The sequence below is a fragment of the Equus quagga genome, chromosome 4 (assembly GCF_021613505.1).
Source record: "Equus quagga isolate Etosha38 chromosome 4, UCLA_HA_Equagga_1.0, whole genome shotgun sequence".
Taxonomy (NCBI): Eukaryota; Metazoa; Chordata; class Mammalia; order Perissodactyla; family Equidae; genus Equus; species Equus quagga.
The window spans coordinates 61,110,103-61,135,667 of NC_060270.1; the positions used below are offsets into that span (position 1 = coordinate 61,110,103).

Here is a 25,565-nt window from a genome sequence, read left to right on the forward strand (position 1 = left end):
GCACTCCAGCCCCATGGTCCAGCCCCACGATCACTGGGAAGGTGGCACAGTGAGAGAGGTGCTGGCTGGGGGAGGTGTGCAGCTGGGGAGAGGCACCCCATCCCCCTGGTGCTCCAGCCCCGCAGTCCAGCCCCACGATCACTAGGAACATGGCATATGAGTGAGGGGCCAGCTGGGAGAGGTGTGCAGCTGGGGAGAGACAACCCGTCCCTGCCTGGTGCTCGGGCCCCACACTCCAACCCAGGATGGCCGGGAACACGGCACAGTGAGGGAGGGGCCGGCTGGGGTAAGTGTGCAGCTGGGAAGAGACACCTCGTCCCTGCACGGTGCTGCAGCCCCACGCTCCAGGCCTCAATCGCCAGGAGCACCACACGGAGAGAGAAGTGGCAGCTGATGGAGCCCCATGAGCACCCAGAGCACCACGCAGAGAGAGAGGCATCGGTTGGGGGAGGCATGCAGGTATAAGAAAGTGCTCCTTCCCCCACCTGGCACTCCAGTCCTGCTATCATCCAGAGCTCTGCACAGAGAGAAAAGCAGAGGCTGAGAGAAGCACAGGGGAAGGAGAGCACCCCTTCCCCTGCCCAATGCTCCAGATCTGCCATCAGGCAGAGCATCGCACAGTGAGAAAAGCACTCAGTGGCCGGAGCTGGGGAGCCCCTGGTTGTGCTGGGCCCAGAATACACAGCACCTGAGCCCCATCCAGTGGAGGCATGTGGCAGCAGCAACCAAATAATAACTATGCAGAGGCAACAATCCACACCATCAAGCAGTATGAGAAACTATATTAAATCTCCACACCAGAAAGAAAATGACAAGTACCCAGAAACCAACCCTGAAGACACAGAAATCCATAACGTAAGTGACAAAGAATTCAAAATAGCTATCATAAAAAAAACTCAATGAGTTACAAGAAAACACAGAAAGTCAAATTAATGAATTCAGGAGCTTCTTCACACAAGAGATTAGAACTACAAAGACGAAACAATCCGAATTGTTGGAGATGAAAAACACAATGGATGAGATAAAATTCTGTACTCTCTAAACAGCAAAAGTGACAATACGAACTGAATTAGCAATTTAGAAGACAGTACTACAGAAGTGCTTCAGAGGGAGGACAAGAGAGAACTAAGATGAAAAAGAAATGAAGAAGCTCTCAGAGAAATATCTGACTCAATTAGGAAATGCAACATAAAGATTATAGGTATTCCAGAGGGGGAAGAGAAGGAGAATGGAGCAGAAAGTGTGTTCAAAGAAATAACAGCGGAGAATTTCCCAAACCTGGAGAAGGAAACGGAAATCCACATGAAAGAGGCTACTTGAACACCCAACTATGTTCATGTAAAAAGACCTACTGTAAGGCATATACTAGTAAAGCTGGCAAAATTCAATGACAAAGAAAAAATACTAAGGGCAGCAAGACAGAAGAAAATAACTTACAAAGGAACACCTATCTGGCTTTCAGTGGATTTCTCAGCAGATACCTTACAGGCTGGGAAAGAGTGGAATGATATATTCAAAAACCCAAAAAACAAAAAGTTTGAACCAAGAATTCTCTATCCAGCGAAAATCTTCTTCAGATATGATGGAGAAATAAAAATTTTCCCAGATAAACTGAAGCTAAGGGAGTTCATCACCACAGGACCCCCCTCCCCACAAGAAATCCTCAAGAAGGCCGTCATACCTGAAAGGAAAAAAAAACAGGAAAAGGGCTACAAAGCCCTGAGCAAGGAGATGAATAGGTAGGCAATAATCAGAAAACAGCAGCTCTCTATCAGATCAGGTTGGTAAACAGTTAACTTTTACAGCAAGGATGAAGAAAAGGAAAAGACCAAAATAAACATTATCTCATCATTTTAAACACAAACTCACAACACAAGCTAGAATAAGATGTGACAAAAATAACAGAAGGGGAAGAGGAAAGGGACAGAATCAGTATAGTCTAAGCAAATAAGAGGCAAACAGAAAATGGACTATCTCATTTACAAGACTTTTTATACGAGCCTAATGGTAACTACTAAACAAATAATTAGAAGAGCGACATATATGATAAACAAGGAGAAAATGAAGAAAACCAATGTAGAAAACTACCTAATCAAATCAGTAGTCCAAAATACACAGGACGAGAAACAGAGGAAATGCAAAAGAACCAGAAAACATGTGACAAGATAGCAGTATTAAGCCCTGAAATACCATTAATCACTCTAAATGTAAATGGGCTGAATTCTCCAATCTAAAGACACAGAGTGGCAGGATGCATTAAAGAACAAGACCCAAGAACATGCTGCCTCCAGGAAACACATCTCAGCTCTAAAGACAAACATAGGCTCAGAGGGAAGGGATGGAAGATGGTACTCCAAGCTAATGGCAAACAGAAGAAAGCAGGTGTTGCCATACTTATATCACACAAAGTAGACTTCAAGATAAGACAGGTAGAGAGAGACAAAGAGGGGCAGTATATAATGATAAAAGGGACTCTCCACCAAGAAGACATAAAATATATATGCACTCAACACAGAAGCACCAAAGTACATAAAGCAACTATTAACAAACCTAAAAGGAGATATTGCCAACAACACAATAACAGTAGGGGACCTCAACACCCCACTTACATCAATGAATAGATCATCCAGACAAAAAGTCAACAAGGAGATAGTGGAATTAAATGAAAAACTAGACCAGAAGAACTTAATAGATATATAAAGAGTACTCTATCCAAAAACAGCAGACTATACATTCTTCTCAAGTGCACATGGAACATTCTCAAGGATAGACCATATATTGGGAAACAAGGCAAACCTCAATAAATTTAAGAATGAAATCACATTAACTATCTTCTCCGACCATAATGCTGTGAAACTAGAAATCAACTACAAGAAAAAAGCAGGAAAAGGAACAAAAACGTGGAGAACAAACAACATGCTACTGAACAACCAGTGGGTGGTCAAAGAAATAAAAGGAGAAATCAAAAAATATTTGGAGACAAATGAGAACGAAAACACACCATAACAACTCATATGGGAGGCAGCAAAAGCAGTCCTAGGAGGGCAATTTAAAGCAATAAAGGCCAAAGGTAACAAACAAGAAAACGCTCAAATAAACAATCTTAAACTACATCTACTAGAATTAGAAAAAGAACAAACAAAGCCCAAACTCAGCAGAAGGAGGGAAATAATAAAAATTAGAGCAGGAATAAATGAAATTGAAACAAAAAAGACTGTAGAAAGGGTCAATGAAACAACGAGCTGGTTTTATGAGAAGATAAACAAAATTGACAAAACCTTAGCCAGACTCACTAAGAAAAAAAGAGAGAAGGCTCAAATAAATAAAAAGAAATGAAAGAGGATAAATTACAACAGATAATGCAGAAATAGAAAATAACAAAAGAGAATATTATGAAAAACTATATGCCAACACACTGGACAATCTAGAAGAAATAGATAGATTCTTAAACTCTTACAACCTAGCAAAACTGAATCAAGAAGAAATAGAGAATCTGAATAGACCAATCACAACTAAAGAGATTAAACAGTAATCAAAAAACTCCCCAAAAATAAAAGTCCAGGACCAGATGGCTTCTCTGGAGAATTCTACCAAACATTCAAAGAAGATTTATTATCTACTCTTGTCAAACTATTCCTCCAAAAATTGAGGAAGATGAAAATATTCCTAACACATTCTATGAGGCCAACATCACCCTGATATCAAAGCCAGGCAAGGACAACACAAAGAAGGAAAATTACAGGCCAGTATCAACGATGAACATAGATGAAAAACTTCTCAAAAAAATATTGGCAAACTGATATTTTCTATCAGCAATACATGAAAAGATGATACACCATGATCAAGTGGGATTCATAGCAGGGACACAAGGATATTCAACATCTCCAATATCTATTCATGATAAAAACTCAATAAAATGGGTATAGAAGGAAAGTACCTCAACATGATTAAGGCCACATATGACAAACCCACAGTCAACATCATACTCAATGGGGAAAAACTGAAAGCCATCCCTCTGAGAACAGGAACAAGACAAGGATGCCCACTCTCACCACTCTTATGCAACACAGTACTAGAGGTTTTGGCCAGAGCAATTAGGCAAGAAAAAGAAATAAAAGGAATCCAAATAGGCAAGGAAGAAGTGAAATTCTCGCTGTTTGCAGACGACATGATCTTATGTATAGAAAACGCTAAAGAATCCATTGGAAAACTACTAGAAATAATCAACAACTACACCAAAGTTGCAGGGTACAAAGTCAACTTACAAAAATCAGTGGCATTTCTATACTCTAATAACGAACTAACAGAACAAGAACTCAAGAATACAATCCCATTTATGATTGCAACGAAAAGAATAAAATATCTAGAAATAAATATAACCAAGGAGGTAGAAGACCTATACAAAGAAAACTATAAGACATTATTGAAAGAAATCAATAATGACATAAAGAAATGAAAAGATATTGCATGTACATGGCCTGGAAGAATAAACACAGTTAAAATATCCAGGCTACCTAAAGCAACCTACAGATTCAATGCAATCCCAATCAGAATCCCAATGACATTCTTCACAGAAATAGAACAAAGAATCTTAAAATTCATATGGGGCAACACAAGACCCCAAATAGTCAAAGCAATCCTGAGAAACAAGAACAAAGCTAGTGGCATCGCAATCCCTGACTTCAAAATATATTACAAAGTTATAGTAATCAAAACGGCATGGTACTGGTACAAAAACAGGCACACAGATCTATGGAACAGAATTGAAAACCCGGAAATAAAATCACACATCTATGGACAGCTAATCTTCAACAAAGGAGCCAAGAACATACAATAGAGAAAGGAAAGCCTCTTTAGTAAATGGTGCTGGGAAAACTGGACAGCCACATGCAAAAGAATGAAAGTAGACCATTACCTTTCCTCATGCACAAAATTACACTCAAAATGGACGAAAGACTTGAAGGTAAGACCTGAAACCATAAAACTTCTGGAAGAAAATATACGCAATACACTCTTTGACATGAGTCTTAAAAGGATCTTTTTGAATACCAGGTCTACTCAGACAAGGGAAACCAAAGTAAAAATAAACAAGTGGGACTTCATCAAACTAAAGAGCTTCTGCAAGGCAAAGGTAACCAAGATCAAAATGAAAAGACAACCTACCAACTGGGAGAAAATATTTGTAAATCATATATCCGAGAAGGGGTTAATCTCCATAATACATAAAGAACTCACACAAGTGAACCACAAAAAAACAAACAACCTGATCAAAAAGTGGGCAGAGGATGTGAACAGACATTTTCCCAAAGAAGATATACAGATGGCCAAGAGGCACATGAAAAGATGTCCAACATCACTAATCATCAGGGAAATGCAAATCAAAACTATACTTAGATATCACCTTATGCCCGTTAGAATGGCTATAATCACCAAGACAAAAAATAACAAATATTGGAGAGGATGTGGAGAAAAGGGAACCCTCATTCACTGCTGGTGGGAATGCAAACTGGTGCAGCCACTGTGGAACACTGTATTGAGATTCCTCAAAAAATTAGAAATAGAAATACCATATGACCCAGCCATCCCACTACTGGGTATTTATCCAAAGAACTTGAAATCAACAATTCAAAGAGATTTGTGCACTCCTCTGCTCACTGCAGCATTATTCACAACAGCCAAGACGTGGAAGCAAACCAAGTGCCCACTGACTGATGACTGGATAAAGAAGATGCGGTATACATACACAATGGAATACTACTCAGCCATAAAAAAAGACAAAATTGTCCCATTGGCAGCAAAATAGATGGACCTTGAGGGTATGATGTTAAGTGAAATAAGCCACACAAAGACAAATATTACATGATTTCACTATCTGTGAAATTTCATATCTGTGGGATTTCAATATCTGTGGGAGATGAACACATGGATAAGGAGAATAGCTTAGCGGTTACCAGAGGGGAAGGGGCTGGGGGAGGGTGCAAGGGATAAAGGGGCACATATGGATGGTGACAGATAAAAACCAGACTATTGGGGGTGAATATGATGCAGTCTATACAGAAACTGATATATAATAATGTACACCTGAAATTACAGAATCTTATAAACCATTATGACCTCAATAAAATAACTGAAAAATAAAAAGAATAATTCAGATTAAAACAAAATAAATCAAACAACGCTCGCCCCCTCAAAAAAGTCAACCCTTCATTTTATCATGTGAGGTAAACTAAATTCTAGCTGTGGTTCAGAGTCCGTCTTAGCAACAAGCACTATTGCAAGTACTTTCACACAATATCACATTTAATCAAGACTCAGAAAAAGAGGTTAAAAAAACAACTACCATGAGTTATGTCTGTAAAAGAAGTGGAATCTGATGTGACTGTCTGCCATAACATCCCTTCCCTGCTCTGGTCACAAAAGTCCTCTTCTCTTTCCCTTTCCACGGTGCCCTGAGGGCTACCATGCTCAGGCAATCAGCATCCCATTCCCTTGACTAAAGTGATTCACTCAGTGATGGGCTTGTGAACCAAGCTTGTCTAGTACCTTCTCTGCAACTTGCCTGCAAAAGATACTAAGAAAGAAGCACACTCTCTCTGCTAACATTTCTTTTCTAGTAGGGTGAGACTTGGGCTGCTGGCTGCCATCATGCTCACCTGGTGGGGAGAGCCTATCCAACAGATGGTGAGAACAGGCCTGATGCAGCTGTGTGTGATCATCAACCCCTGGAGCGAGGTGAACCAAACAACTATCTGCACATAGGTTAGCCAAGAAAGTTTCTCTTACTTTTGATGAATGTACTCTTAATTGACACAGTAGGTAAAGTGTAATACAGAAGAAAACAGTTCAAGTTATTTCTAAGAAAATAAAAATATTCCCTTAAAAAGTAGAAAAATCATAGGGGCCAACCCAGTGGTGTAGTGGTTAAGTTCTCGTGCTCCACTCTGGTGGCCCAGGGTTCACAGGTTCAGATCCTGGGTGCAGACCTGCACACTGCTCATGAAACCATGCTGTGGCAGTATCCCACATATAAAATAGAGGAAGACTGGCAGAGATGTTAGCTGAGGGAAAATCTTCCTCACCAAAAAAAAAAAAAAAAAAAGTAGAAAAATCATGCTTTTTATTCATCGATAATAAAAATATAATCAAATTAAATAGGTCTCCAACTCAGTAAGTGGAAATTAACATGTACTAGACAATAAAGATTATATTTAACAGAAAGCTTAATAAATGAACATGGGTTGTGTCCATATTTTTTTAGTGTGGTTATGTTATAAAGTTAACTTGAGAGCACAGAAAAAGTACAGCCAAAAGGTCAGATTCAATCCCAGTATACACCAGTTTAATTCACTTTCTTCCATGAAAATAGTTTTATAGCCTATACACAAACCGACTACATAGAAAATGGATAACACGTGTGTATGAAAGTAGGCAGATGCACAAATATCAGTTTTGTAAAACAACTCAAAGCATAAGTCATACTAATATGTTGTTGTTGTTGTTGTTAGTGCCCTCAAGTTGATTCCAACTCCTAGCGCCCCCGTGCACAGCAGAGTGGAATCCTGCCCAGTCTCTCTGCGCCATCCTCTCATCTTCCAGCGCTTTATCAGACATGCTCTGCTGCTATTCATAGGGTTTTCATGGCCAATTTTCCAGAAGTGGATGGTCAGGTCCTTTTTCCTAGTCTGTCTTAGTCTGGAAGCTCCACTGAAACCTGTCCACCACGGGTGACCCCGCTGGTATTTGAAATACCAGTGACAGAGCTTTCAGCATCACAGCAACACACAGCCACTGAAGTATGACAACCGACAGACAGGTAGTGTGGTTCCCTAACTGGGACATGAACCTGGGCCACATGGTGAGAGTGCCAAATCCTAACCACTATAGCACCATACTAATATATTATGTCTTTTAAATACAACGATGAGCATATAATATTTATTAAAACTTACCATCAGAACTTGTGAGAACGAAGTTTTCTGCTTGAGTTTGTTTCTTTATGCCTAAACTTTTTGGAAACCAATGCAGATCTATCGGGTAGATATCATCAGGAAGCTTTACTATTTGACTTGTTTCACTGGTTAACAAGTTCCACTTCACTATCTGATGGTCATCACTACATGAATACAGTTCTTCAGCAGTAGTCCAGCCCACACAGCTTACCAATTCTTGATGTGTCACCACGTTAAGGAGACATAAAACACACAAGTTTTAAATCTTAATAAATAACATAATTTGCACATGCAGATTATAAGAAGCTTATAAAATGGGGTCAAACATTTCAAGCTTCTAAATGTATTTTTCATTTTATGACTTTAACATTTTTTCCACATAAAGGAAAATAAGCATCTATCAAAACAATTGTAAGAAGAATGGAAAGCAAGATAAGAAATCTAGATGCCAAAAGAGAAAAAAGCAAAGATTCGACTACATGAATATTTAAAAACTGTGTTACAAAATATTGCATAAACAAGGCCAAAAGATACACAAAAACATCTAACAGATCAAAAGGTATGAAGAATCTACACTAAACTGGTTGGGGAGAAAAGAGAACAACACTTTTTTATTTATAAAAATCTGTATGATTTAAGTTATTAGAATAAGCATGTATTATTTTGATGAGTTTTAAAGAACCAAGTGTTAAAAGAAGACTGAACTCTAACAGTAAAACACCTGCTTAAGGGGCTGGCCCCGTGGCCGAGTGGTTAAGTTCGCGCGCTCCGCTGCAAGCGGCCCAGTGTTTCGTTGGTTCGAATCCTGGGCGCGGACATGGCACTGCTCATCAAACCACGCTGAGGCAGCGTCCCACATGCCACAACTAGAAGGACCCACAACGAAGAATATACAACTATGTACTGGGGGGCTTTGGGGAGAAAAAGGAAAAAATAAAATCTTTAAAAAAAAAAAAAAAAAAAAAACACCTGCTTAAGTTATACATTATAATAACAATTTACCGAGGCCGGCCCAGTGGCATAGTGGTTAAGGTTGTGCACTCTCCTTCAGCAGCTTGGGATTCGTGGGTTCGGATCCCAGGCGTGGACCTATATCACTCACCAAGCCATGATGCAGCGGCATCTCATGTGCAAAATAGAGGGAGACTGGCAAGATGTGAGCTCAGGGACAATCTTCTTCAAGCAAAAAGAGGGGGACTGGCAACAGATGTTAGCTCAGAGCCAATCTTCCTCACAAAAAAAAATAAATAACAATTTACCTAGGAAAAACCTACAGCTTAACTGCTGTAACTAAAATCTTCCCAAACTTTTTGACACTAAATTCAGGAAATAATTCAACTATAATTCACTGCACCTACAAGGTGCATAGTGCTGGATAAGAGATGAAACCTAAAATTCTTACTTTATTTAAGCTATTTTCTGATTTATCAGGAGGATTTCTATAAATTGAGGTGCTCAAGTACAAGAACAAGCTACTTACCCTAGCAGAACTGTGTATCTAGAGAAGGTATTTCAGTTTGTCACTTACAAGGGACGTTTTCTCTTGCTTACATCTGGATATCTATATGATCAGATGATTCCTGACTGGGATGCTTGTTCTTTTGTTATTGTATAATCTTTTTACTTCCTCCTCTTCTCATCTACGCTTTTTATTGGCTTATCTGAGCAATCAATAAACCCCAAGGAAAAAGAAAGACAATGTGCCATAATTATTCTGGGATGTTCTAAGATATTTTTAACACTTCAAAATATGATACATTAAGCAAATAACCAAAAAGGTAAAAAAGAAATTGTAGGAAGATCTTAAGAATCTGCACAAATAGATAATAAAGTGGCCCTGGAATCCTTAGAACTCCAAATGTGACGTAAACAAAAGGACCTGGACGTCACCACACCATTACTGAAAACTCGCTCTGATGCAATTGCTGCAACCTAAACAATGTTAGGTAAAACCCTTAGAAAGGGAGAAAACACACACAGACAAATCCCCAAACAAAAACCATTAAGCTAATCCTTATATAAATTGCTGTGAGTACACATCAGGTGTTCGTGACATATCTTCAAACTAACAGGTCAACTAAAATTATGGGAGAAATGAGAGGAGTGTTAGATTAAGAAGGTGTAAAAAAAACTGTTACTCTTCAGCTTGAAAAGGTAAAAGCAGACAATGGACACAGTCACAACCTGCAGGAATGTACATGGCATGAACTCGAGGGCACACTTTGAAAAGAGAGTAAAGATGACTTAAGGAGAAATAAAAGGAATTATATCTTCACTCAAAAGGTAAAATAAGCAGACAAAATAATATAAATTCAAAAAATTTGGTCAAAAGTCTAAAATAGTGCTTTTCTATCTCTGATAAAGGAAACGTATTTCTTTATTTCAAATCTGTTGCAGATCAACATTTTGCAAGATAAAATAAAAATAAATTACTAGGAAAATGATCTTTGAATGCTGTGATAATGTCAAATTGCTACAAAAATTTCTCACCTCTTACTTTCAATTTCTGTACTTACCCCATCGCAGCCCTACAATAACGTCCTCAGGTGATGCTTTTAGAAGCACTGGTCGAAAGAACTAAGAATGAAGGTAGAGGGGCCTATCATATCTTCCTGATATATAATTGGGAATTCTTGCTGACAAAATATAGGGTCATGCATTCGAACAACTATTTATAATTGCCACCTTCCCAAGTGAAATAATAAAGGTCTGACTGCTCAGATTTCCCCAGCTTGTCCTCCACTTTATCATCAGTATGAGCAACAGAAAGCAAAACACAGTGCAAATGTACTAGTTCACCCAGCAAAGAAATCTTTTGGTTTTAAAAAAAGCTTCTCTTTAAGATCCTACTAGACTAAACAAAAATGTTTTTTATGTACTTAAGTACAGTACTTAAGTAGAGTAAGAAAAATGTCAATAAGAATTTGAAAGTAAGATTTAGAGCAAACAGTTTGCTTTGAAGACTTGCTTGCAGCACACGATCTCAAATATTTCAAAAACAATTTAACTAAACTATCATTAAAGAAATTTAAAAAAAAATCCATTGCACAAGTAGAACACAAAGTAAAACTTTTAACAATACCATAGTAAGATGATCATAATAAGGTTTATAAGTATTAAAAGGATATGCTTTGGTTCTTTTAAAAGAGATATCTTCAGTCTCATGTCTTCACTTTCCAGCAAAATTTTAAAATGCCACTTGATTGTATTCACTGTAAATATAAAAGTTAGGAGGAAAACATAAAATCTGCATTAAAAACAAACATATATACACAAAAAGATAAAAGCAAACAAAACATCTTAGCACCTCAAGGACACTAAAACACCTTTAATCCTGCTAGCATCAAATACATGGGAAAAGGAAGAAAACTAGTCAGTGTGCCAACCCCACCAAGGGGCGATTGGAGGCTTAGGTTGGACTCCAGAGGTCCTCTAACACCTGCCTGAAACAGCCCTACAAGTGCAGAAGACCACGAAATCTAGTCAGGTAAATAACTTCCAAAGGCTGGAATGAGGCCAAATGAAAAGATTCTGTAAACTGGGCACCCCTCGATGACAGATCAGTGTTGGTCCTGTTGAATGGATATACATTAGAATAAATTTCCAAGGTCTGATCGCGGGCTAAAATACATTTTTAAGGGCCTTAATTCTGGAACCCACATGGGAACATTACAACATCATCAAGCTAGTGTTCCAATCTGAGGTTTAGAGTCTATTGAAGGTGGATACACTGCCCAACTGTTATGGTTGCCACAGTGGCAATGTGAAAAATGAGTTACTTAAGGAAGAGGTAACAAATACAAAAGTTACATAAAAATCAATTTAATTGCCAAGTAAAAATATGGGAAAAGAAAAGTAACACTCCCCCAAATAACCACGCCATCAAATCCACAAATCAAGAAAATGCTAAATTATCTGAGCCCAATTTACAGTTATAGGATTCTTTCCGAGTAATCTCACTAACCTAAAAAGAAAAAATAAATGAAATGAAAGTGTAGTTAACAGGAAAAAATCCCCTTCAACAAGTAGATAATTACTGCTAACTACATCAAACTACAGTAGATAAGAATTCCGTAGACCTCCCTTAGATAATTTCTCATTCCCCCAAATGCAGGAAGACTTTGAGATCAACAAGGTGCTAAACATAGCTGTAGTTCAAAGTACCTTTTTCACTTATCCTACTCATAAATTTGTTAGACTGCGGTGGTAAAAATTGTTTAGACCAAAGAAAAAAATCTGAAGTTTTATGGTCGGTCAGTATGCAACCCAGGTTAGAAAACTTCTCTCTCTTCCAGCTCACTCAGGGAGATTCCTGTCCAACTTCAAAAGCATGAAACTATGTATAGCAGCCAGAGCACAAATAGTCTCTCCTAGGTACACTTCCAAGGCTCACTTTTTGGTCCTCAGGAGTTTCAGCACCTTTCTCCAAATTCCTTCCTCCTTTCTATCAGACCCCCTCCAATTAGAGGGGGAAAAAAAGAGTAAAAACCTTTACAAAATGCTGCTTTTTCACAATAATTCAAATCCACCCAGCTTATAAGGATTTTAAAAGAATAAAAGCAGATAAATTGTTGCTTCTAGAAATGACAACACAATAGACATGAAAATAGATATAAAATCTGAACATACAGTTACAATCAGAAACTTAAACTCTTTGGTAAAAGAATGATGTATCCTACATCAAAATACCCCAAACTGCTGAAATCCATAATAATTAGGAAAAATTCTTCACCAAAAGAAATCATAATCCCCTATCAACAGTAAAGGCAATATGGTTTTTATGAGAAAGGAATATGCAACCATTCAGAAACATGGTGCCAAGGAATCAGAGAAAGAGGAAGGATAGCATCCAAACATTGGGAAGACTCTCCCTTGCTCAGAAAGACCTTCCTCAAACATCCTATTTAGCTGAGATCCTCTGCACGAAGGATATGTGTATTCTGATGGAGACTGAACAGAGGAACAAGAAAACAGTATTAGAGCACAGCCAAATCGGGGAAGTGCAGTGCTGCCTGATCGCTGCACTGAGGCGATTTTTATCTATCCCAAGTCACTGGTCACCAAGGATCTGACTAGTCAGTAGTATTGGGGGAGGGCAGAAGTGGATAACAGAAATTTCTAGAGTATAGACAACTTATCTATTTCACAACTTTATATAGGGAGCAGACAGGAGCAACTATGCCTTTGCTACTTAAAATCATTTATGAGTTGTCTTTGGTCCAGTGTGGGTCAATATTTATGGGGCTTAAGAAGAAAAAATGGGCCAGCAAAACATGACAGTCCAACTACCAAAATATGCTCCAAATCTGGCCACTTCTCAGCACCTCCGTCAGAGTCCAAAGCCACCATCACCCCCTGCCTCAGTTACTGCAGTAGCCACAGCGCTGATCTCCTGCTCCCACACTCACCCCTTCGGGTCCTTGTAAATACAGCAGTCAGCAGTGCTCTTACGGCTGAGTCAGATCACGAAGGTCAGCACAGCTAAGACAGAGTGAGGGAAGTCAGTGGCAGGAAACTGGGCAAGAGGAGGGGGACACAGATCACAGAGGGGCTTGGAAAATCATAATAAAAGCATCAATTTTCTTCTGAATGAACAGAGGAGCCAATGGAGGGTTATGAGCAAAGGAGTGATATGACCTGACTTACATTTTAAAAGTGTCAGTGTGGATGGAAAAAACAGAGCAAGAATGAGAAAGACTGGAAGCAGGGGAGTCATTTAGGATTTCAAGGATCCGGAAGAGAGATGAAAGTGGCTTGGATGAGGAAAGCAATAGTGGTACAAATGATATGAAGTGGTCATACTCTGAATACATTTTGAAAGAAGATTCCACCAGGGGATTTGTTGATCAATTGGGTTTAAGAGAAAGAAGGGTCAAAAGGTAGAATGGAGGGGGCGGCCTGGTGGCACAGCGGTTAAGTTGACACGTTCCACTTCTCGATGGCCTGGGGTTCGCCGGTTCGGATCCCGGGTGAAGACATGGCAACGCTTGGCAAAAGCCATGCTGTGGTAGGCATCCCATGTATAAAGTAGAGGAAGATGGGCATGGATGTTAGCTTGGGGCCAGTCTTCCTCAGCAAAAAGAGGAGGATTGGCAGTAGTTAGCTCAGGGCTAATCTTCCTCAAAAAAAAAAAAAAAGGTACAATGGAGTTGCCTTTGACTGAGAGAGAAGCAGGTTGGAATGAATGATATAAAAACCATGTTTTGAACATGTTAGGTTGAAGATGCCTATTAGACACTTGAATGGAAAATTCAAGAAGAAATTGGATATACAAGTCTGGAGTAAAGGGAGAGGTTGAAGCTGGAGATATCAATGAGATATCAGTTTGAGGGTTGTCAGCACAAAGATCATATTCAAAGCCATGGGATAAGTTGAGACTACCCAGCAGAACATGAAAAGGTGGTAGCTTCAATGGCCTAGAGTTCCTACTGAAGTCTGACGAATTGTCAGCATTAAGATTCTAAAGGAAGTAGGGGCGCGCCCCATGGCCAAGTGGTTAAGTTTGCGTGCTCCACTTAGTGGCTCAGTGTCCACCAGTTCCGATTCTAGGCACGGACCTACACACCACTCATCAGGCCATGCTGTGGCAGCGTCTCACATAGAAGAACTAGCACGACTTACAACTAGGATGTACAACTATGTACTGGGGCTTCGGGGAGAAAAAAAAGAGGAAGATTGGAACAGATGTTAGCTCAGGGCCAATCCTCCACAAAAAAAAAGATTCTAAAGGAAGTAAACTAGAGAAAAACAAGTGGAGATATATAGACATCAGGATATTTAAAAAGGGTTTTTGGGAGAGAGTGTAGATATTGGTAATGATGAGGGAAGTTAACAGTGTGAAAGGTGGGTGGCCCAGGTTAAGGAACTGAGAGGTCAAGGAATGGAATGGATGATTTGTGGATATTAAATCACTGAGAATTATGACAAAAATAGTGGTGGAGACAGTCTGCCAGATGCTAAAATATTCATTGAATGAGGAAAAACAGCAAAGAGATCTGCAGATGACTGCAAAATGGCAGGGGAGAGAACGGTTTAATCCAGCACAAGTTGTTTCATAGGGACTAGGGGATTTTAGAGGGAAAGGGGAAAGAGACTCAATTGTCCAGACACAATGATGAGAAACAAGGCCCTCGGACACATAGGAGTCTGGGAGGAAAACAGCCTCCACCTGAGAGGGCCAGGGGGAAGCAGTTTCCTTAAGAAACAACTAGATTCAAGTTAGACTACGAAGGTAAAGGAGTCATTCAGAGTAAAGACTGAGGACATAGATTTGGCCAACGACACATTGTCAGTTCCAAAAGGTAGCCTGGTAGGATTTAGATGGGGAAGAGCTAAGAGTTTGGGATAGATAGTGGGAAATGGTAGAAACAGCTGGCTGTCCTCCAATATTCATTCATCCTTGCTTCTGTGGTAGAAGAATCTGAATTTTTGCTGCACACCTGGCCACCTAGAATAAAGACTATGTTTCCAAGCTGCCCTCAAAACTAGGTGTGGACACGTAGGGCATTAACAATTCTGAAACCCACATGGGGATATTAAAACATCATCACCCTAGTTGGCCCAATCTGGGTTATACATTCTGTTGGGGGTACATAACACAGCCCAACACCACAGTGGCGATATGAAAAGCAAATGAGTTTCTTAAGGAAGCCATTTTATTACGTTTTGTAAAAGTTGTATAAATCACAGCATAATTGGCAAATTAAAACTTGGAAAATAAGAGTAAAACTCTCCATGCCATGCCATCAAGGCCATGTGTAACACAGCAACAAGACGGAAAGAAGCAAGATTCTATACCTTGTGGGGAGTCTTATCAGTCCTATGCCACCTATTCAGACTTTTAAGTGATAGAGAATAAAGTTTCATATGGTTTAAGTTACTGTTATCAACAGCTAAACCTAATAATAAACTAATGCAAGGTATTAAGAGTCTTGAATGTGGAGACTGAGGTAAACAAGGATGTAAGGTATGACGGAATAGTCCCAACGGTCTCTTAAGGGAAGGTGGATAATCAGTTTAAACTGTAGCCTTCTTCCAGGAACAGGTCTCTTAGGTACTTTGTAGTGCTGATGTAGAGTTTTGTAAGGGAAAAAGGGGCAGTCTTGCTAGGAGGACATGGAACTCGGCGAGATTCCTCTTCAGTCCAGCTAAGGTGTCATGATTTACTTCAACAGGCAGGTTAGGGGAGGGAAAGGAATTGCAGTTATAGAGGGAATAAATATCCCCAAGTTTTTCTCCTAATTTCCCCAACCTTAAACTGTGGGCTCAGTCCTTGTACCTTTGCCATGGTGGTCTCACCCAGTTTCATGGCTTAATCTAAATTTAAATGTATTGACTACATAGTGACAACTCTCAATTTCATATCTCCAGGTCAGACCTCTCTATTGAATCTCAGACTTTTATATCTGATTATCTGACAACTTTTTAAATGTCTAACACACATCTCAAATTTAAGATCCAAATCAAATCCCTGATCTTTCCTCCAACTTTGCTCCTCCCACAGCCTTGCCCATCTCGGTAAATCTTCCAATTACAGAGGCCAAAAACCCTGGAATCATCACTGACTCCTCTCACATCCCAAATCCAATTTGTAAAAAACAAAACCTGTATGCTGCATCTTCAAAATATCTGAGCGCCCCCACCCTGCCGACTGCTCTGACCCCAGTCCAAGGTGCCATAATCTGTTACCTGAATTACAATAGTATCCTAATAGGCATCCTACCCCCTCACAATCTGTGGTCACCACAGCAGCCAAAGTGACCACTTTAAAACAGATCATGGCCTTTCTCCACTCAAAACTCTCCAACGGCTTCCTATCTCTCTCAGTTATCAGAAAGTTCTCACAATAATGTTCAAAGCCTTTTTTGATCTGGACTCCTATTGTGATGATTAATTTTATGTGTCAACTTGGTTACATGATGGTACCCAATTATTTGGGCAAACACTAGTCTAAATGCTGCTGTAAATTTATCTTTTAGAGGTGATTAGCACCTCTTAAAGTCAGTTGACTTTAAGTACAGCAGATTACCCTGCATAATGTGGATGGGTCTCATCCAATCAGTTGAAGGTCTTAAGAGTAAAGATGAAGGTTTCCCAAAGAACGAGGAATTCTGCCTCCTGACTGCAACACAGAAATTTTGCCTGAATTTCCAGCCTTCAGTGTCAACGTGACGACATCATCTCTTCTTTCTCCGGAGAGCACTAATATATCTATTATTTCCCTGACTTCATCTTTTATTTCCTCTCTTTCTTTACGCAAACTCCTCCAGCCACACTAGCCTGTGTTTTTGTTTTAACATATTAAGCATGCTCCTGCCTCAGGGCCTTTGTACTTGTACTCCCTGCCTGGGATCCCTGCCCCCAGATAGCTGCAAGGCTTACGCCTCTTCCTTCCTTTGTATCTTTACCCAAAAGTCACCTTCTCAGTAAAGCCTTCCCTGTATTCTATTTAAAGCCACCTGTCATACTGTGCATTTCACTTACTATTGCCCCTTCCTAAAACATAAGCTCAATAAGTGCAGGAATTTTTGTCTGTTTTGTTCACTCCTATATCCCCTGCTCTAGGACCACCCTACATACAGTAAGAGCTCAGTAAATATTTGTCCAGTGAATGAATGGAGAAAAAATGGAGTCAGCAGCCATGGCTCATAAGTGTAGAAGTTAAAGGTATAGGAGTGTATATATAAAGGTAGAGGTTAAAGGAAGAAATAGATCAGTAGCTATGAAGGCCTTTTAAACTAGGGTAGACCTCAATGCGTTTGGGGGCAAAGGTGATGGAACCAGCCGAGAGGGACAAATTAGCAATACTGTAGAAACAGATGATAACTAAGGCAGTATGGTTCCCTATGAAGTAACTCGATCAAGAGCACTGATAATGGGGGACTTCTATTTTAAACAATTATAGATTGACAGTTAACAGAACCAAAAATACAGGTGGTCAGTCAGCAGTCAAAAGCTTGAAACAACACCCAGCCTCACTTATAATTAAAGAAATGAAAATTAAAATAACTAGATACCAGGCCAGGCCCATGACCGAGTGGTTAAGTTCGCACGCTCCGCTGCAGGCGGCCCGGTGTTTCGTTGGTTCGAATCCTGGGCGCGGACATGGCCCCAACTCATCGAGCCACGCTGAGGCAGCATCCCACATGGCACAACTAGAAGGACCCACAACTAAGAATATACAACTACAACTATGTACCGGGGGGCTTTGGGGAGAAAAAGGAAAAAAATAAAATCTTTAAAATAACTAGATACCATTTTTCTGTTATCAGACTGGCCAAATGCAAAATTGTCAGAACCCATTGCTGGCATACGGAGAAACAGATACTCCCATACATTACTGAAAGGCAGATAAATTGATGCTAATCATCACTTATTCTTTGGCTTCCCTGTCCCAACAACTCTGACTGCCGTTTCTACATTTGGGGAATTTCCTACCTTATGAGTCCTTCTTCCTATCATAAAAAATAAATTATTTTTCTAGTCCTCCTTACAGCTAGGACACAAGCAAATAACCTAGGCTCTGCCAATCTGACACATCTGTGCCATATTTTGGGTGGCTGACTCAGAGGAGTTACCATATAAGGAATCTACCCTGGGAAGAATTCTTAGTCACAGGAATTTATTATGTACATATAAACATACACCAAGATACATATGCAAACTATACAAGCCTCTTTATTACAGAACTCTGTATACCACTATCAAAAACTAGAAATTTAAACATTCATCATAGATTATACCGTCATGTTGTGGATATATGTGTTTACAATGTGGAACAGAGTTAGAACCAAGAAAACAGAAGAGTTAATGTTAAGAATGAGACTTAATATTATGCTAACTGAAATAAGCCAGTCACAGAAGGACAGACACTGTATGATTCCACTTAGATGAAGTAGCTAGAGTAGTAAATTCACAGAGACAGAAAGTAGAAAGGTGGTTGCCAGGGGCTGGGAGAAGGGGAGAATGGGGCGGTACTGTTTAATGGGGACAGAGTCTCAGTGCTGCAAGGTGAAGAGGGTTCTGTGGATGGATGCAGGTGATAGCAGCACAACAATAGGAATGTACTTAACGACACTGACTGGACACTTAAAAATGGTTAAGATGGTTTACAAAAAAAGAAGAGAAAAGAAGTAGATTTGAGAAATGAAACTAAAAGGTAAACACACTAACAAAATGAGGAAAATTTAGGCAGGAAACAAGGAGGTCATGACTTGTCAATGAGAACGTACCTATAGACAAGAAGTAGCAGAAAAGCCTCAGCAGTGAATAAGAATGCGAAGGATAGGTAAGAAATGAAAGAGCTATCATAAGCACATTTATATCAAGTTCTGTTTGGGTCATTTACATACTGGTTAACCCTTGGGTGTTGATATTAATAGTGCAAATTAATGCTTTGCTTATGACTACGCAAGGCCCTACTTTTAAAAGGGCAATTTTTATCAACAGTCTTCTAAACTGATATCTCTGATTGGACTCCTGTGTCTCTTTCGCAGTAGGGAAAGGAGAGAGAGAGAGACACAGATCTTTTACTCAGATTGGTCCCATCAGAGAACCACTTGCAGACTAGATAGAGCTAAGATCTCTTGTACGGCAGGGAAGAGAAAGGCAAGCTCACCATTTCCAGGGACAGATTCAAAGACATAACAGGCAAAAAAAACAGGTTTGTGAACGGCAATACAGTTCAATTACTAAAGACCTCCAACTCCTACCCCACTCCAATTCCTGTATGCATTTGCTAAACTATATGTATACAGTGTGGTATTCACATTTCCGTGAAATTCTAGCTATGATTATAATTAGATTTTGCCAAGCATACTTCAATATTATTCTTATTGGCTATAATTATAATCCTTTTGCAGGGTAGCCTAATAAATTCTAGCCAATAAACCATGTGATTCACAAATTTCAAAATAAGTAGTCTTTAATTCGTCCTTTTAATTCATCGACTAGCATAAAAGAATCATACTCAACCAATAATACTAGAGTGCAATGGAACTATTTAAAAAATTAGACAAATCAATATGTATTGATATAGAAAGATGTCCATAATATGTTAAATGACAAAAGTAAGGTATGCTGCAATGTTATATAATTCAATCCCTGTGTGTAAAAGACGGGGATGGATACATATTTAAACTAGTGGATGCTAAAACATTTTTCTGGGATGATGTGCAGGACGCTTAATGGAGAGCTTTGTGAAGGCAGGGGCACTGGAATGAGAAGGGAAGCTTTTAATTCTCATTTTATGTGCTTCTGTACTATTTAAAGTTTTTACCATTTTCATAGTACTTATCTATACACTTACATATTTAATATAAGATTATCTGAGTAATAAGATTATGGCCCAATTTTGTTTTCTTCTTTATGTATTTCTACATTTAAAAATAAACCTAATAACGGTTATTTTTTTCATAAAATTACCATTCTCATTCTCTTTGCAGTCTCTACTGCACTTTACCCACTTCTTATTGAAACTCTCACCTAGGAATCTTCCAGATACTGTACTTTGTTTTCTTTCTTATCTAAAACAGGGCTAAGAATACCTACTTCACAGGTTGGTTATGAAAATTAAATGAGATAAAGTATGTAAAATGTCCAGTAGAGTGCCTAGAATATAGTAAGAACTTAATAATTGCTACCTCTTTGTAGTGAAAATTGGTGTTTTTGTCACCCTTCATGCATTTACTCTTGTCCTAGCTACAAAGAAACTTCTTGAAACACCCACTTCCTCACTCTCAGCCCATGTGGCTTGAATGGAGCCAGCACGAGACCCAGACTTAAGCCAATTAGAGCATCCCATCCCCTTTGCTCAAAGACTGTTTCGTAGATGGCCCAGGACTTTTATTCAAATAAATTATGGGGAAGAAAACTCTCCTTACCCTCAGTCTTTAATTTTAGAAGATTGGAGGCTGGAGTTACCATTTCTTACCACAGCAAGCGGGGAGCCTGGAGGTGCCCGAGGCCACCATATGGGGCCTGAGAACAAGACCACGACAAAGGAATGAAAAGCAGAGCAAAGAGAGAAACCAAATCCTGATGTCTCTGTGTGAACATTGAATCCAGTTACACTCCCCTGACTTTTTGGTTACAGGAGCAGATATTGTTTTCTCAAGACAACTTGGATTCAGTTTTCTGTCACCTGTAATCTAGAGAGTCCTACCTGAAACATTACTATAATTATTTCTTCTTCCTAGATTCTAAGCAGGGATATTTTCTGGGTGAGCCTCTCTTTACTCACAACCTTAAAAACCTGATCTATTTTTAGTGTTCCAACTAGTCTTATAACACTGTCTCATCCTATCTTCTGTCCTGACCCTATTCTCTCTCATCCTGTTCTCTACTTCTACTGCCCATTGGGTACACCTTTCCTAATCCCAACCTACACGAATAAAAACAAACTCATTTTTCAAAACAATCTTTCCCCCAAAACCATTCCACTTCATTTCCTACTTTTTCTGTAGTAAGACAGATGAGAGTTTCAACAACTAGGGGGCTTATATTATCAAGAGAAATATTCACTACTATCTGTCTGGGTCTATATCCAAATTATTAATCTTGAACAATATTCTCTAAGTATTTATAGATTACTTACATAAATTCATGTTTACTTGTTTATTTTGATTAGTTAATATCTAATTAATCCAAATATTTACAACTAATTACAAACTTGATTAATATTTTTAAACATTTACCCACAAATCTAATTTCAGACTTAATGAAATGCTATAACTACATTAGACAGACAAAACACACGTTATTGCTATAATAACAAAACTTAACCATGCACTTAAAGAATTGAAAACGTGGATTTTAATTCTAATTCCAGTTTTTCTCTTTGAACTTATTTCTTCCTGTGGGGTTAAGTTTTACTTTTAAAATGTAAAATGTGAAAGTTCTCTTCTCAGACTGCCTGAAAGTATAGAGGATGGTTGTTAGTAGATGATTTTGAACCAGAAAGATGAGACTTGGTTACACTTTCCAAAATGACTGTAAGCTAGACCATTCCAATTGGATCAGACTCTTTTTATAATTAAATTGTTAATTTCATGAGAAGTATCGAAAGTATTAGCAGGGCTCAATGGAGTATTTCTTGTGACCCTAATCTCTTCTCAAATCACTTCTTCACTTACTGAGCGTCCTCTTTTCACCCTAGATTTAAGTTTACTCTGTAGCTGTTTGTTACGAATGTCTTTTCTACGTTATACAACCTAGTTTGAACCTGTTTGAAAACATTTGTTCTGAGTGGAGCATGGTTAGGTTCAACTAAATCTAAAGCCATAGGTCACTTTATTGATTTATTGAAATTACATTTCTTTCTCATCAGTCATTAAGATCTACCATTATTTACAGCAATCATCAAAGACAGTAAATGAGGATTTATCTATGACTTATCTTTCTTTCTATCCCCTCATCACCAATTCAGGGATTTATAAACAAAAAACAGTATCTGACTAACTTTAAGTGTTTAGATAACCGTTAAAATCTACAAAAGCTATACATTTTTCCCCCGAAATGTATCTAGAATTTTTCCATTCTACTGCGTAGGCACTTCTCACCTTCCACGTGAACGACTGTACAGTAATAATCTAAATAAGTCATGCCTGATCTCAGTCTCTTTCCCCTTTAACACAACCCACATAACCATTGTTAATTTTTGTTTTTTACCAAGTCATTCCTTAGTTCAAATTTTTTCTAACAGATGTTTCCTCCATATCATATCTAACATCCTTGACCTGGCTTTCAAGCCCCTTCATATGTCAACCTCCTTCTAACTTCACATCCCATTATTCATCCTTAGCACATACCCTAATAAGGGCAATGTCATAAACACAGCAATATCAAATGTTTATAGCATGTGTGCTAGACGAACAATCATAAACAATCTTATGAGGTAGGTATTATATGCTGGTTTTATAGAAAATACTCAGAGAGATTGATAAATTAAGTTGTTCAAGCATGTAGCTAAAAAATGATGGGATTTCGGATTCTGTTATCTGTTACATCTTTCTACTATATTGTGCTCTATCCCCCATAGACACCACTCAATGTGGTCTAGACTTGGTTTTTTCATGGTTAGTATCTCTCCAACTCAGATTTTGTAGAGTTTTACAAACTCTGCCAATCCAATAGATTCCAGAAGCTCTCAAAGAGAATCGCTACATTTTCCTGGTATGCCAAAGAATTTTTCTCGTTGAGTTTTACTGTCTGTAATTTGTCTTATGAAAACAATAACTCTTTTTTCAACTTCAAATATAAAGGTATATTATAATATCGGTTCAAGCCACACACTTCCCAACCTCACCAAAATCTCAGACCTGCTGGGAGTGTCCTTCACACTCCTGAGAATCCCAGGACCGGACTTGCCTCTTGGGCAAGTCTTGCCTCAGGGCAAGAATCATAATGCTTACTTAGAATGACAACGTAATTCATTAGTAAAGCAGATACATTGGTGCTTTAGTGTGCCAGGCTCTAAGTACACAAAAGTTAAGGAAAAAAAGAGGCTCCTAGTTCTCAAGTACAGAAGAGCAGCTAAATAAATACTTAACCGAAGGTAGTCAAATCAAAGAGTTAACATTGTGGGGGATTAGGACCCCGGAGCAGAATCTGATCAAAGTTCTGGGAAAACTAACTCCCCATAAAAATACACAAACACACAGAATTTTATATATAATTTCGGGGGGTTATGAACTCCTCAGACGCCCAATCAACTACCACCAGATCCACAAACTCCGGGTTAAAAACCTACTAACAAAACAAAGCTCTCTGGGAACAGGAATACTTGCTTAATAATCCTGATTATGCCTTGTACAGTGTAACGTACACAAAAGCTACTTAAGAAACATTTGCTGATCGATAATTTTCTCATAAAGATAACCAGATGACGTCGGCAAATCGTTTCTTCCATTACGGAGTTTTTTAGTCAAATGATTTTAAAAACCCGAAACCCCCTTTCCACTAGTGACACTAACGACCTAACACCCGTAAGTCGAAATCATCATTTTGCTATTCACGTGTGGACTACACGATCATTCACCAATGTAGGTCTTCTCTTCTCCTTGCTGTCCCACCACTCCCTCCATACTCAGGGCTTCCCCCTTAGCATCCCAAAAGCTCCGTCCAGAGACCCACTGCCCCCAAGGAGACGGAAAATAACAGACGCTCCGCGCCGCACATACCCTCTAAGGAGGAAAGTGGGATCCAGTGATGGCCACAACTTCCAAACCCTTTCCTCACCCCGTTGCAGTTGAAGAGATTGACCCTAAGACCCGGGAAAGTGGCGGCGACTGCTCTCGCAGAGCTGGGACCAGTTGCCAAGAAGCCTCCCGACCTCCGTCACCATAGCGACTCCCAAGAGCTGCGCTCACTCCGTCTTCTCGCGATACTTCCCCGCCGCGCGTCACCCGAGCGGGCCCGAGACTCCGCCCGCAGCAAGCCCGCCCTCTCCTTAAGGGCCGTTATTGGACGACTGAGCCCCGCCTCCAGCTGTGGGCGGAACCCCTTTTTCTCCCTCTTTTTCAGAACTGGCCAGGTTGTTTGTCTTTGTTTAATTTTTTAAATATGAGCGGTGTTGCCGTAAGCCATCAGGAAAACATTGTTTCGCTCTGCTTCTTCCCTTAGTAGGAACGTGTCCTGCCGCCTGGGTCCTGTCGCCTGCTCGCGCCTGCGCGTGAGCGACGAGAAGATGGCGGCGATAATCGCCGCATTTTTTTCAAATTAGTGGTTCCCAGAAGGCACTGCGCGCATTTGTAACGAATTTCCGTTCGAGTTTGTATTTTAGGCGCCATTTTCGAGTGAAGGACCCGGAGCCGAAGCACCGGCAGGCGAGCGGGGTAGTGCAGCCGGCTCCGGCCCTGGTCTGGGTGGACCCTCCACAGGTAAAGCCCTGCCTTCCCGGGCCGGGCTCTCCCGCTGCGCCCGCCCGCGCCCGCCCGCGGTCCTGGGGAGCCGAGGCTGCGGCCGGCGCGCTCCGCCGTCCCCCTCCCCCGCGCCCGCGCCCGGCTGGGCGTCGTGGGGCCGGGGCGCTCGGCCCGCGGGCTCCGGGGCCAGGGCGTTGCCCGGTCCCCGTCGCGGGTCCGAACACTTCCTGCTGCCCCTTGTAGCTGGTTCACCCGCGGGCTTCTCCCGGCCCGAGGGCCGGACCCGCCGCGCGTGGAGGGGAGCGGACGAGCGGGTCTCCCGCGCCGAGAAGGGCGCCGGGACGTCCGCAGACACCTCTGCCGTGGGCTGAGGGGGCGTTACGGAGCGGGAGGGCCGGAGCGGTCCCGACCCGTGCCGGCGCGGGGCTCGCGGGCCGCCCCGCTGACTCTCCCGGCCTTCCCTCGGCCCCAGCCGCCATGCCCCGTAGAGGCAGCCAGCCGTCCACCGCCCGGCGCAGAGAGGAAGGGCCGCCGCAGGCCCCGGACAGCCCCGGCCGCGCCGCCAGCCCAGCCCCGGAGGCCGCAGGTGAGTGACCGGGGGACGGGGGCTGGGACTGGGGGACGGGGACAGGGCGCGGCGGCGATCGGGGGATGGGGACTGGGACCGGGGGACGGGGACTGGGACCGGGGGACGGGGACAGGACGCGGCCGGGACCGGGGGACGGGGACAGGGCGCGGCGGCGACCGGGGGACGGGG

At 40.7% G+C, this 25,565-nt stretch overlaps 2 protein-coding genes across 3 annotated transcripts in view; one reads left to right on the top strand and one right to left on the bottom strand.

Moving 5' to 3' along the window:
* Positions 1-24,298, bottom strand: part of IFT80 (intraflagellar transport 80) — a 139,945-nt gene extending 115,647 nt beyond the window's left edge. Inside the window, exons 1-3 of one of the 2 annotated variants that reach the window (XM_046658100.1) lie at positions 24,128-24,298; positions 11,078-11,161; positions 7,950-8,171 (exon numbers count right to left, since the gene is read on the bottom strand). In XM_046658100.1, coding sequence (XP_046514056.1) covers positions 7,950-8,171; positions 11,078-11,114 — 259 coding nt within the window. In that variant the 5' untranslated portion in view covers positions 11,115-11,161; positions 24,128-24,298. Of the gene's footprint in view, positions 1-7,949; positions 8,172-11,077; positions 11,162-24,127 lie in introns of those variants that run through there. The other variant, XM_046658102.1, reaches the window with a different exon arrangement.
* Positions 24,299-24,703: 405 nt separating this feature from the next.
* The window catches only part of SMC4 (structural maintenance of chromosomes 4), a 34,472-nt gene continuing 33,610 nt past the window's right edge, over positions 24,704-25,565 (top strand). The window contains exons 1-2 of the mRNA XM_046658099.1: positions 24,704-24,826; positions 25,281-25,394. Coding sequence (XP_046514055.1) covers positions 25,286-25,394 — 109 coding nt within the window. The 5' untranslated portion in view covers positions 24,704-24,826; positions 25,281-25,285. The remainder of the gene's footprint in view (positions 24,827-25,280; positions 25,395-25,565) is intronic.